This window comes from Typopeltis vanoorti, chromosome 21 (assembly GCF_054136105.1).
Source record: "Typopeltis vanoorti isolate ZY-2024b chromosome 21, IOZ_Tvanoo_1.0, whole genome shotgun sequence".
In the NCBI taxonomy this organism is placed as follows: Eukaryota; Metazoa; Arthropoda; class Arachnida; order Uropygi; family Thelyphonidae; genus Typopeltis; species Typopeltis vanoorti.
This window is the reverse complement of record NC_143569.1, coordinates 61,154,458-61,168,818: the sequence shown is the minus strand read 5'-3', so window position 1 is coordinate 61,168,818 and position 14,361 is coordinate 61,154,458. Positions and strand designations below refer to the sequence as shown.

At 37.9% G+C, this 14,361-nt stretch overlaps 1 protein-coding gene across 1 annotated transcript in view; it reads left to right on the top strand.

The window, feature by feature from the left end:
• LOC150094898 (diacylglycerol kinase delta) overlaps positions 1 to 14,361 on the top strand; it is a 566,581-nt gene that overhangs the window by 403,453 nt on the left and 148,767 nt on the right. The window contains exon 20 of the mRNA XM_090411584.1: positions 5,183 to 5,341. Within this exon, the coding sequence (XP_090267710.1) occupies positions 5,183 to 5,341 (159 nt within the window). The remainder of the gene's footprint in view (positions 1 to 5,182; positions 5,342 to 14,361) is intronic.

The window sequence follows — 14,361 nt, the reverse complement described above, 5'->3', positions numbered from 1 at the left end:
AATTATGGAAGAGTTTATGTGGTAAATTTAATCATTTTAGTTGTTTTGAATAATATAAATAATATACTTTATGTATACGAGGGTGGTCTGAAAAGTTCTCTGCCTAACAATGAAAAAACGAATTTATAATTTCAAAATTATTTTTATTTTTCAACATAATCTCCCGTACGACTAATACATTTATCCCAGTGCCATTATCCCATCCCTGTAGTGGTTCTCAGCAAGATCTGCAAAATACTCCTCTACAGCTGCAATCACCTCTTGATTCGAAGAAAAACACTGATCAGCGAGGAAGAGTTTTAGTTTTGGGAAGAGATAGAAGTCAGAGGGGGGCCAAATCTGTGGAATAGGATGGATGTTCCAACAATTCATAGTGCAGATCCCTTAATTTTTCCATTGCCAAAACACCTTTGTGGGCAAATGCATTGTACTGATGAAAGATGATTTTTTTCTTCTGCAAACTGGGTCTTTACTCACGAATTTTTTTTGTCTGGTCTGGTTAAAAGAACAGAATAATATTTCCCGGTTATTGTTTTACCCTTTTCAAGATAATTAATAAACGAAATGCATTTAGCATCCCAAAACATTGATGCCATGATCTTGCCTGTAATTGACCTTATCTTCTTTGGCGCTGAACGACCAGCTTCTGTCCACTATTTTGACTGCAGTTTGGATTCTGGTGTGTAATGGTGGATCCATGTCTCATCCATAGTAATAAATCGATGCACAAAATCAGTTTTATTCTCTTTAAAATGCTCCAAGCACTGTTCAGAGATTTTCATGCAAGTGCGTTTTTGATCTGCTGTGAGCAAGCGCGGCACCCATCTTGTGCAAAGATTTTTCATTTGCAATTCTTCATGCAAAATATATCCTGTACATTCTTTTGAAATGCCTATAGTCTCAGCAATTTCACGCACTTTGACTTGCCAGTCATCCAATACCATATTGTGTACTTGAATGATTTTTGGTATTGTTACACTTTTTGGATATCCTTCACATAGATTATCTTCAAGGCTGGTACAGCCATGTTTAAACTTGGCAGCCCATTTCTTAATTGTCAAAAATGAAGGAGAAAAGTGCCCATAAACTTTTATGAACTTTGAATGAATTTCTTTTGGCATCAAACCTTCTCTTACAAACAATTTTATAACCGCACGATACTCAATTTTATCCATTTCAAGGGATACAGATAACACTTTTGCTTCAGACAGCAGTATAAAAAAAATCTACTTGATAGAATGACTTGCAATTTCACATGGATGCTTATGACATGTACCAACTTAAAAGAAAAAATCTTGCCAATAGTGTTGCCATCTATGGTCAAGGCCGAGTACTTTTCATACCACCCTCGTAAAAGGCTCCAGAAATACAAATTAAATGTTTGCTCACCCAAGGTATTGGTCTACTTTATATAAATATTGTTATAGGTGATGTTAAAAAAATAATAAATAAGTAAACAAATAAATAAATGTTGTGCTAACAAAACAAAGTAATACTTTAATTCTCAATTATATAATAAACATAATTATACTGAAATAGGCCTTCCTTTAAGGTGGGTTTAAAATGTATGCCACAACATAACTTATCAGAACTCAGTTTGGGTTTTCTTTCTTTTATTGTTCATAATGAAAGATGAATTTATACAAATTATCAACAAAAATAATTTGGAATAAACATGGAAGACAACAAAATTCACAAAAACAAGAAAGTAGTTGGTACTTGATGTTGAGCCAGACTCACTTTTCACAATTCACAGTCAAATGATCTGGTCTTTGGCTTGACTGCAAAATAATCATATTTTTTAAATAACAGTATTAAAAAGAATTTACATTATGTAAAATTTTCACTCATTTAATTACACTAAGCCAATTCATTTTGTGAGCTGTGAAAATCGACTTAGGATAATGCTATATTACAATTATGTGCCTACTTAATGGGTAAAGCTGTTTGAAGAATAATATATATAAATATAATGAATTCTAATTAGATTGTGCCAGTTTTAATTTTTGTATTTATAATTATTGGTTTATTTTATTGATGAAAATATATCATAAAAAAGTAGTATTTTTTTTAAAGAATATATTGTCTGGTAGTGGTATCTTGTAGTTGAAGGATTAAGTAAGGAGACACAGTGAGTTATAGTGGAGTAGTGTTCCCTTCCACGATGATTGGACTCCTTGAGATGTCATGTGTTTGTATAGTTGTCTACAATTTACTTGTAAAAGCTGCTCAACTTTAATTCTTTTTAAAACTTTCTTGCATACTGTTCTTTTCAATGTGATATCCATTTTTATCCTGCTTAATGGTTACTTCCAATATCAAATCCTTTACACTTTTGTATCCTGAATGAGCATGAAGATGTCACTATCAACAATGATATAGTCAATGAGGCATTTCTTATTTTAATATGTTCTCTCCATGTGAACTTGTGCACATCTTTATGTTGAAACATGGTGTTAGTAATGACTAGTGCATGTCCTGAGCAGGAGTCCAATAAATACTTGTCGTTATTATTAGTTTTGCCCTTTTTTCCAATTTCCCAGAATGTTTCTATATGCCTGGTGGGATTCATGTCCTACCCTGCTGTTCAGATCTCCAACAAGGATCACTTTTTTTATTTTCTTTATGTCAGCTGCCTATTCTAATGACTCAAAAAAATTCTCCACTTCTTCCTTGGAAGAACCTTTTGTGGGACCATAGATACAAATAAGTTTCATTGTCTATGTCCCCATTTTGAAGTTTGCCCACATAACTCTACTTAAAACTGCCTTAAAATCAAGAAGTTTATCTTCATGTTTGGTATTGAATGCTATCGCTACTCCTTCCTTTCCTTGATTATTATTGCCTAATAATAACATCCTATACTTATTATTTAGTAAGATCTCACCTGTTTTTGTGAGATCTTCTCTGTCTCAGTAATGCCAATTATGTACATGTGGTACATAATTGGCATTATATGCCACAATTCTTTTCCATTTCTTCTGCAAGTTTGATTTCCTTTCAATTAATACTCCTTATATTGATGGTTCCTATCTTCAGTTCTTCTGATGTTGAGTTTATTCTTCTTCTTCTAGATGTTGAGTTGGATCTTGTTCCAGTAGTTCACTTTTCACTGTTTGCCCTGTTCTCTGACAAAAACAGCAGGCAACACTCCAGCCAGCATGAAATCTCATCATTAAGCCAATAGAGAGAGAGTATAGCTAGTCCCAAATTGCCAGCCCATTCTCATTCATTCAGTACCTAGTAGATACCTACTAGCAGAACATGCTACATGAAGGTGAGGATTGGACATTATGTCAAAAGGCCAGTTGGTTCTCCACATTCCTAAAAGGCAATGTGGAGATATCCTCCCAGTTATTTGGCTTTGACCCATAAGCTAAGGGGATATTAAATCCCACATTGTTTTAAAACCGAATAAGAAACTCAAAGATTGGAATCAGAGAGTTTCATGTTGAATATAGTACAATAAACTATAAAAGTATCGGCGACTACTAGCGTGAGCTAATGCAAGTAGTCCAAGTACATAGTACAAACTCAGGCATCTCACAGCAAAGGTGGTAAAGTTCTGATTGCTATTCTTGGTATTTTCCATAATGTAAAACACATTTCCTAGGAAATGTATGCTGTTATTACATTATGGTGAAAGGTCACTACCCAGACCGGTTTCAGCCTTTATTGAGGCTTCATCAGTGAGTAGCTAGACCAAATTAATACCAAAGGGTATAATGAAAAGAATTTATATACTCTGCTATACGAGTTGTCAAAAATGTGCACCCATTAAGTTACTTAAATATAAAGTGCTAATAGGCTTCAGTTCGGCGATATAAACATTATTTAAATTAAGGGGTTAGTAAATCCCACCCTTAATTTAAATAAAGTTTATATTGCCCAAATGAAGCCTATTGGTTCTTTATATTTAAGTAATTTAATTAACATTTCAGTACATGTATAATGTTTTCATCTGTGTTTACATGTAACTTTTGAATAGAATGATGAATAACGCACAGTTATTCCTTAATCAACATGTAATTGTAGTTATTTTATATTAACCTAAATATATGGTTTATTGTTGTATTGCATGTGCCCTCTTTTTTTTGTTGTTGTTGTTGTTGTTGGGAAAAACATGTTTACATCCCATCTAAGATGCAAAGAACCTTTTTTAAGAAGGTGAGTTAGCCATTTTACTAAAATTAACCTTTTCAATGAAGGTGAAGTAGCTGGTCTCATGTAGAAATTATGGGGTTTACCCCACAGAAACTTGAAACCTGAAAGATAAGTTGGCCAGTTTCATCCCAAGCTGGATCTCCTCCCAGAAAGTTAATCTTTCCTCACAAAAACATTCCGAAGATCACGTGCATTATTAGACATAGGAGACTGCAGATTAATTGCCTTGCCTTAGCATACAATTAGATTTATGAAAAGCTAAGCCACTTGGCCCTAACATACTGTTGGACATTATATGTGGGGAATATAGGCATATGCAATTGATTCTTGCAGTCCTGTTATAACAAACTGTAAAATGTTCTGGCCAAAATTCCATAGTTTTAATGCTGTCCTACAAGAAATTCACTATAGAAAACTATCCAGAATAACAAACTATTCCTGTAGTCCCTACAAGTTTACTGTACTGTCAGCTGCATTAATCTCATATCACTTAATTGCCATTCCAACCATTTCTAATATAAGATGTTATACAATATTCTGAAGTCACACATAGACACAGTTGGAAAAATTATTTAATTAACATTTCAGTACATGTATAATTTTTTCATCTGTGTTTGCATGTACCTTTAGAATGATGAATAACCCATAGTTATTCCTTAATCAACATGTAATTGTAGTTATTTTATATTAACTACAATTACATGTTGATTAGTTTACTGCATATAAATGATTTATAATGTTCATATTTTCTGATTTAATTTCATTTCACCAGAAATGTTTTTCCTGGGGAACATGTTTGCTTAATGACCAAAGACAGTTTTCTTTAATTTTAGCAAATTGACATGACTGAAACATTCCGTAACATGCTCTGATTCATAAGAGTCTGTTGTATTTCGAATGATGAATACCTGTATTATGTTGTGATTTGGAAGGTTGCAGCTTGATAAGATTTTGAATATTTTTTTATTACAGCTAATTTTTCAAAAATAATTATTCTAATTCTTTAAAAACTTTTTAGGTCACGCACAAAAAATTTAATGTGGTATGGTGTACTGGGAGGAAAGGAATTACTACAACGCACATTTAAGAATCTTGAGCAAAAAGTACAGCTAGAATGTGATGGTAGGAGAATTCCTCTTCCTTCTCTTCAGGGCATTGTTGTACTTAACATTCCCAGGTAATGAATAATCAGAAAAATTTCAGTAAATTATTGTTTATAAACATTCAAAATAAAAATTACTTGTTGTTTAAAATGTCTTGAACTTTAATCATCCAGTTTTCCTTTTTTTAGTATTATATATTAGATTAATTTGTTAAAATTGTGAGGATGCACAACATGTCAGTTATTTGTATTAGAAAAAATTTTAACATAAAAATTATGACATATAGCAATAAAAACATAAAAACATTTCATAAAATGCTAGATTGTTAAATTCAGTTCCTTTAGAACAGTATTTCCCAACCTTTTTGATGCGGACCCCCTGTAGCGAATGTTAATTCACTGCAGCCCTCATAAAATCCAAAATAGAAATTTTTTATATTTTACATATCATAAAGATGAAGTAATAAATTATAATTTTACAACACTAAATGTGTCATTTATGACAATGCAATACTGTTATAAATGGAGATATTCAGAAGAATATGAACATATCAATTAGGCCAGGTGTGAGCAACATGATAAGATAAAGTTTAATGAAAATAAACTATCCCATGGACTCCCTTTGAATTACTTGCAGACCCCCAGGGGTCCTTGGACCACAGTTTGGGAAACACTACTTTAGAATATCATTCACATTTTTTATTTTTCTCCTTCCCTCCCAGCCTTTTATTGGTGTGGTGTACTATAAAAGTAAACTAAAGAAATGTAGGAAGCAATTAGAAAAAACAGTGGGTGGGGAGGAGAAGAGAAGATACACACAACTGACCAAGGAAATTAGAGTAAAAAAAAAAAAAAGTTATTAAAACAAAATAATAAACTGAAATAATACTCTTAAGACTCATTGGAAGTCATTCACTATCAATGCATCAAATCCCAAGTCCACCCTTCTTTAGAATACTGCTTACAAAATTCTTGACACTAAAAATTCTCTCTCTCTCTCTCTCTCTCTCTCTCTCTCTGATAGTGTAAGAGCGACAATGGTATATAACTGTGTTTATGATGGGAATGGGCTTTGTCATGGAAATGTTGACGAGGTGAGAACAATTTCAGGTTTATGTTTGTCCGGTTCAAACCCATCATATGTGTGCAAAGATGGCTACATGTGTAAGGCATTAGAGAAGAATAGAGATCTACAAGTTGTCCAACTGTGTCAGGCAGACTGCAAACAAGAGTATACAAAAGAACATGCAGGTAGATTATTATGTCTGTACACGAATGCTAGGAGTCTCAAAAACAAAGTGGTAGAGTTTGTTGCCTTAGTCAATATGTTGCGACCTCAGATTGTAGGAATTAGTGAGACCTGGCTTTCAGAATCAGACCTACTAACTGATATTGAGTGTCATGGGTACAGTATTTTTAGGACGGATAGAGTGGATAGGAGAGGAGGGGACATGCTGCTAATGATATTGGATGACTTAAATCCAGTTAGAGTTGAGACCTATGAATGTAGTAATACTAACAACACTAACAATATTCATGTGGCAGTGAGTTTGAAGCCATCTGGTGTGAGGTGGAATCTAACAAGACAAATTACATAGTGGGGTGTTGTTACAGACCTGGTGGATTGGTTGCTGGTGATGAAGAAATGTATCACCAAATAGAAAAGATGAGCGCAAAAAGAGTAATCATAATGGGAGACTTTAATTATCCAAATTTTGATTGGGTAGCAGTAGAATCTCATGAGAAGAATGAAAATGCATTGGTTGAGCTGTTGTGGGACAACTTCCTCAAGCAGCATGTGACAGAAGGAACTCAAGGGCAAAGAGTGTTTGATTTGATTATAGTGTCAAAGGGCGTTGCAGTTAAAGACGTAACTATTCTGCCTCCAGTTGGTGACAGTGATCACGAGGTACTCACTTGGGAAGTGACTAAGTTTATGAATGTTCCATTAGAAAAGGTTACATGCTGAACTACAAAGCAGGAAATTATGACCAACTGAGGAGTATACTGAGTTCAGTGGAATGGGATCAGTTGCTGGATGGAAAGAATATCGACAGTGCATGGGAAGCATTTAAACAATACTTAAACGATGCGATATCAGAATGTGTCCCGAGAGTTTGAAGAATAAATAGAGTAGGAGTCAAATGGATGTGTAATCTTATTAAGCAAGAGATTCATAAGAAAAGGATGATGTGAAAGGAATACTGTTTGCATAAGGATGGCGTCCGTTATGAACGTTATAAGCAGCAAACTGGAATAGTCACAACTGTTGTACGGAAAGCAAAGTCTGATTATGAAAAGAAACTGGCTCTGCGTGCTAAAGAGAAATCCACAAGAATTCTATCGATATGCTGCAAGTAAAAGAAAGAATGAATATTGAAGAATAACTCTTCTAAATCCAGATGGCGTGAGGGTTAAAGATGCAGAAGAGGTTGTTCAGTTAATGAGTTCCCGTTTCGTTAAAAGCTATCAACCTGGTGAATGCAACATTGAGCTCACTGTTACCTCTTCACTAGATGAAGAAATGCAGGTGGTGAGGCTGAGGTATTAGAGCTGTTGCACAAACTGAATAAGAATTCAGCAATAGGGACTGATGGAATATCAGCACGTGTGCTAAAAGAGTGTTCAGCTGAACTGGCCATTCCTTTGATTAGGATGTTTAATATGAGTCCCAGAACAGGGAAGATTCCGCAGGAATGGAAGGAATGTATGGTAATTCCATTGCACAAGGGTGGTGCAAAGACTGATTGTATCCAACTATTGACCAATTAGTATCTCAGGAGTGGTGATGAAGATTTTGGAAAAATTGGGAAGGTCCTCCTAAGGAAAGGTCATGTTTTAGCAACTTGCTCACATTCTATAACAATGTTACCATTGAACTAAACAAGGGGAATTGATACACCATGATAGTTTTGATTTTGCTAATGCTTTTGACAGAATACAGCATGGCAGACTGCAGCATAAATTGGAGAAAATGGGTTTGGGTTATACAATATTAGCATGGATAAGAGGATGGCTGACTGACAGATATCAAAAAGTGGTATATGGGAGATCTGAGTCTGCGAGGTTTAGGGAATCCAAAGTGTTGTTGTCTTGGCTTGCACGTCCCCTGAGACACTTCGCAAGTGCAGCAGTAGGCAGCCTCCTAGGAGCATTCCTGGACACCTTCGGGTGACTGACTGGCCTGCTACGCTATTCCTCCCTTCCAGGGTTAGCAGCCCTGGTAGGGTTAAGTTTCCTCGCTTGCAATAATTCATCAGATGAAGACTCCGACTCTTATAGGCCGGAGCCAGGAAACTCGTCGAGTATGAATCCAGATGTCTGTTTCTTGTTTGGAGGTGATCCTGCCACCTGTCCCAGTGGCGTCCTCAGGAAGATGGTTAAAAGAAAGCTCTGCAAAGACTGTCATCAACCCATGTATTCAAGTTCTCATCATGCTTGTTCTGGCAGTCAAGGAGTTCCCAATCTCAGACATTTCATATGTCAGGTCTGCGATCGTGCATTCTCTATCGCAGTTGGCCTTGACATGCATCGCACCTTGAAACATCCAGCTGAAGCCAATGCTGCAATAAGAACAGAGCGCGTCAGAGAATGTTGGACTGCCGAAGAAGAAAAGATCCTCGCCATTCATGAGATCAAGTTGATGGCTCAAGGGATAAAGAAAATCAATGAGGCTTTATTTAAGGCATTCCCATTAAGATCCTTGGATGCCATCAAGTGTCATAGACGGAAAGCCAGTTACAAAGCCTTACTTCAAGAATTGGCAATCCATCCGCCACAGGTAGGGACAGGTAATATCTCCTGTCCCTGCCTCTCCATCTTCCAGCCACCATCCTGCAGTTGAAGATGAGGCTTTGATTCTCAGACTGACATCATCTCTAGATGATCCTCCTCTTTCAGAATATAACCATCAAATTTTTAAATATCTCATCCAGACTCACCTTCTGGGAATGGATATCACAGATCAGTTGAATGACTACCTCCACGCTGAATTCTCTGAACACTTCATGCCTCGTCAACATCAGCCTACGTCTCATTCTACAATGACTTTGTCAAATAGGAATCAGAGGAAGAGGGCCTATGAAGCTATGCAGGCCCTCTATAAAAAGAATAGAGGGCAATGTGACAAAATCATCATCCTTGATGATGATTTTGTCAAATTCTGGAGTACAGTCTTTTCTGCTCCACCTCCACTCTTCCCTGATTATGATGACCAACCTATGATATTGAGGTCCATTCCTGCCCTTCAAATATACCAGCCTGTCTCCATCCAGGATATTAAAGCAGCTCTTCCATCCAATTTCTCTGCCTCCGGACCTGATGGCTTTCCTGCATCTAGGCTTCGGAAGGTGCCATTGAAGATTCTTCAAGACTTAGTGGACATTCTCCTTTCCAGTTAAGTAATACCAACATATTTACGTGCTTCAAGAACTGTCTTCATTTCAAAGAAAGAAACTTCAAGCTGTGCATCAGACTTTAGACCTATTACCATCTCCCCTGTGTTAATTAGACTCTATCATAAAATATTAGTTAAACGACTTCAGCAACATATACAGCATGATTATAGATAGAGAGCTTTTGTCCCTTCGGACGGCTGTGCTGAGAATATATATCTTCTTTCTTCTCTTCTCTCTGATTCCCAACGCCACCTTAAGCCTCTATATATATGGCGTCGCTGGACCTCCAAAAAGCCTTTGATAGCGTCTCCCTTCCTGCTCTCCTTCGAGTGCTGTCTATTGCTGGATGTCCAGAGCCTTTTCTTTCCTATGTTATGGAGCTATACTTGGGTAGCTCCATCACTATCACTACAGGATCCCGTGCAACTTCTATTCCTGCAGTGCAGGGTGTTCGCCAGGGTGATCCTCTATTTCCCCTTTTCTTTAACTGCATCATAGATGAGTTTCTTCATTCTCTTCCTAGCCATATAGGCTACTCTCTAGGTGCTTCTTCCTTTAATGCTATGGCCTTTGCGGACGATCTTATTCTCCTAGCCTCTACCAAGATAGGCTTGCAGGAACTCCTTGACTGGGCAGTTGACTTCTCTATTCGAGGCCTTTCTGTTAATGTAGAGAAGTCCTGCTCTTTAGCTCTTGTCCCCTCTGGTCGTGACAAGAAGCTTAAAGTCGAGACTATAGAGTTTTCCCTGCACTGGAGGCCGTTGCATATTTTGACCATCCTGGAAGAGTGGAGATACCTCGGTATCATGTTCACCCCAAAGGGAATGTCTTCTGTCCCTTCTATCCTAGAAGCTGGGATCTCTTCTTTGAGGAAATCTCCTCTCAAGCCCCAAAAAAGACCGTTTCTCCTTTCCTACTATCTCCTACCTCGCTTTTACCACAAGTTGGTGCTTGGTAGGACATATATCTCGGTACTGTCCCAAATGGACGGGACTATCTGTTCAGCTGTGAGATCATGGCTCCGACTGCCGCCTGACACTCCTTCTCCATATTTCCATGCGAGGGTGAAGGATGGTGGGCTTGGGGTTCTATCACTTAGATGGCTGATCCCACGCCTGTGGCTGTCAAGAATCATGCAGTTAGATCTATCTTCTTCCCCCATCTGCAGAGAGGCTTTCTATAGCCAATTAATACACGAAGACTTTAGGCGGGCTAAAGGCTGGTCCCATTATCAAGGTACTTTAATCGAGTCAGCACTCGCAGAACGCAAGAGCTGGGTATCTCTGTTGCACTGTTCTGTAGATGGTGCTCCTTTAAAAGAGTCATATCTGGCGCCTCCCCAGCATGATTTGATAAGGGATGGCACCAGACTCCTCCCTGAGTTCGAGTATATTGACCTTATCAGGATGAGGATTAATGCCCTGCCTACTCGAGCTAGCACAGCTCGATGGGGTAGTGACGACCAAAACTGTAGGGCTGGCTGCCACTACAATGAGACATTGTCTCATATAGCCCAGTGTTGATTCCGCACCCATAGGATCCGTGTAAGGAGGCATGATGCCATGGTCTCCATTCTGAGCAACCGCTTTAAGAACAAAGGTTGGGAGACTGGTGGAACCACATTATAGGACCTCCGTGGGTTTGTGTAAGCCAGACTTAGTGATTAAAAGAGATGGTGATGTTTGGGTAGTTGATGCCCCGGTGGTGGGAACAGGGTGCCCACTAGCCTATAGCCATAATAATAAAGTAAATTATTATAAAAATAACCAAGATCTAGTTAGTAAGATATGGGAGGAGCAATGGGCAACTCCGAGGTTTACCAGTGCCACCATCTCTTTACATGGCGTATGGAGTGCAGATAGTTATAAGGACTTAAAACAGCTTGGACTTATGCAGATGGATATAAAAGTTCTTTCCTTGAGGGCCCTACAGGGCACACTAGTGGCATGGCGTTGCCACCAGAGAATGACTACAATGATAACTAGAACAGGCATAGGGTGAAACACTTGTAAAGGCTTAGGCCTGTATAAAGTCTGGACAAAATGTCTGGACGTGATGTAAGGGTAGTACTGTCCATAACCAGTACAAAGATTAATAAAAAAAAGAAATAAAATAAGTGGTGTACCACAAGGATCAGTCCTTGGTACACTGTTATTTAATATGTACATTAATGAAATATGTACATTAATGATATTGGGAAGGATTTGACAAGCAACATATAGCTATTTGCTGATGATCTAAAGATAGGTAGGGTAATCAGGAATGCTGCTGATATGCAGTACTTACAGAATGATTTGAACAGGCTGGAATTGTGGCATGGGAACATGGGTGTCGGTTCAATGTCAGTAAATGTAAAGTCATTCACTTCGGCATGATTAGATATCCAATGCCATATTATATTGGTGGGATTAGGCTAGAAGAAACTGATGAGACTAGGGATCTTGGAGTGTTAGTAGATAGGAAGTTGAAGTTTAGGGACCATGTGGCAAAGATTGCAAATACAACTCAAAAGATAACTGCAATGCTGAAACGAATGTTCACATGTAAAGATAAGGATGTTATTTTGCATCTTTATAAGACCTTGATAAAACCTCACTTAGACTATTATGCACAGTTCTGGTTTCCATTGTGATTCTGATATATTGGAGAGAGTACAAAGGAGAGTGTTAAAAATTATATCAGGATTGTGGAATATTGATTATGAAGACATCATGTTGGAGGCTTAATGGATTTTTTACAACACTCAAAAAGAATTAAAATAGAATTTAATACTTCCTATATTTTGTTCTGGTCACTAGGACATCTACGGGGATTACAAAAATAACTAATGTAACATAACACAAATATCATACAATACTAAGCCCAACCATGTGGGTGACACTAAAGTCCTATCTAGATGGAGCGCCCTCTAAGGGCAGTTGTAGGTGGCCTGGAATGTAAGGTGGGATCTCTGGTGATGAGTGTTTCCCAAATCTTCGGAAGCTTAATGCAACCGCATTTATTAAGATTTGGTTGATTTCTAAGAGCTGCTGCTGCTTCTAAGAATAGTCTCTCTTTCTTGAATTTGCTGTGATGGAGCATGGTGGTTTTCTTCCATGATACCCTGTGGGTGGTGTCCAAGACATGGTCAGCCAAGCCTGAATGACCATACTTGTGTTTACAGATGTGAGATGTGTTCCTCTAGGCAGATGGATGCTGATCTGCCTGTCTGTCCAAAGTATGCCAGCTTACAGGAACAGAGTGCTTTGTAAACTCCAGGCAGAGAGAGAGAGGAGGGAGCTGATCTTTCGTAGAACGGATAAGGGTAGCAAGTTTGCGGTGGGACTTATATGCTGTGTGTAGGTTGTACTTTTTTAGAATCTTGGCTATTTTTTCAGATGTGCCACGGATGTAGGGTATGATGATGGCATTTTTAAATTCTTGTTGGATGGAAGGACAGGGAATAGGGGAGGAACTGATCATTTTTTTGATACTGTGATCGCTGTAGCCATTGGAGAGGAAAGTGTTGTATATGTAGTTAAGCTCAGTAGTGAGGGCGGTTCCACTGGAACAAAGATTGTGGGCTCTTTTGGTAAGAGTTTTAATAATGCCATATTGTTGAGAGGGGTGGTGCTGGGAGAGTTTGTGAATGTATCTGCCTGTGTGTGTGGGTTTTCTTTATACAATGAAGGCAAGTGTATCATTGGGCAGGCATGTGACTAAGGTGTCTAGGAAGGGTAAACAATTGTTCTTTTCCTTTTCCAAGTAAACTGGATTCTTGGATGTAGGCTATTGAGATGACTGAGGAAGGAGTCTAATGTGTCTGGGAACACATCATCTACATATCTTAGCCAGATAGAAGGTTTGAGTGGGGCTGAGTCTATGGCTTGTTTTTCAAAATCTTCCATATAGAAATTGGCAAGGGGTGGGGGAACCCATGGTGGTTCCCTCTATCTGCTTGTAGATTTTGTTCTTCCAAGAAAAATCCCAAAGTTAATGGAAAAGAGATCTAAGATGTCAGAAGGGAAAACGTTTTCTAAGAGAGATAAGGTGTCAGTTAAGGGAATATTACGAGCCATAGACTCAGCCCCACTCAAACCTTCTATCTGGCTAAGATATGTTGATGATGTGTTCTCTATTTGGCCTCATGGCCCAGACACATTAGACTCCTTCCTCAGTCATCTCAATAGCCTACATCCAAGAATCCAGTTTACTATGGAAAAGGAAAAGAATAATTGTTTACCCTTCCTAGACACCTTAGTCACACGCCTGCCCAATGATACACTTGCCTTCACGTGATTGAAATGGATTGCCATTGGATGTTGTGAGTGCAAGCAGTGTGAATGAATTCAACAATAAGTATGATAGCTGGTGTGTGTAGTATGTGACCTCCATCGATGAGTCTCGGACTCCCTGGAGGTCTCTCTTAATAATAATAATATATTAAAAGTCACTCCCTGTGACCAGATGCATTGTTGCATTCAAAGTAGAGCAATCAACTCATAGATGATCTCTCTCTCTCTCTTACATATTCATATCAACCTCTGTCTCATGAATTTGAATTCCCTGAAAAAAAAAAAAAAGTCAATAAACTTCTATTTCAATCCTCTCCTACACCCCACACATGGCACTGATTTGCTTTAATCTCTTATGGGATCAGTATTTAAAAATATATTACTATTATTATTATTACTATTATTACGGGCAACTCCAGGGAGT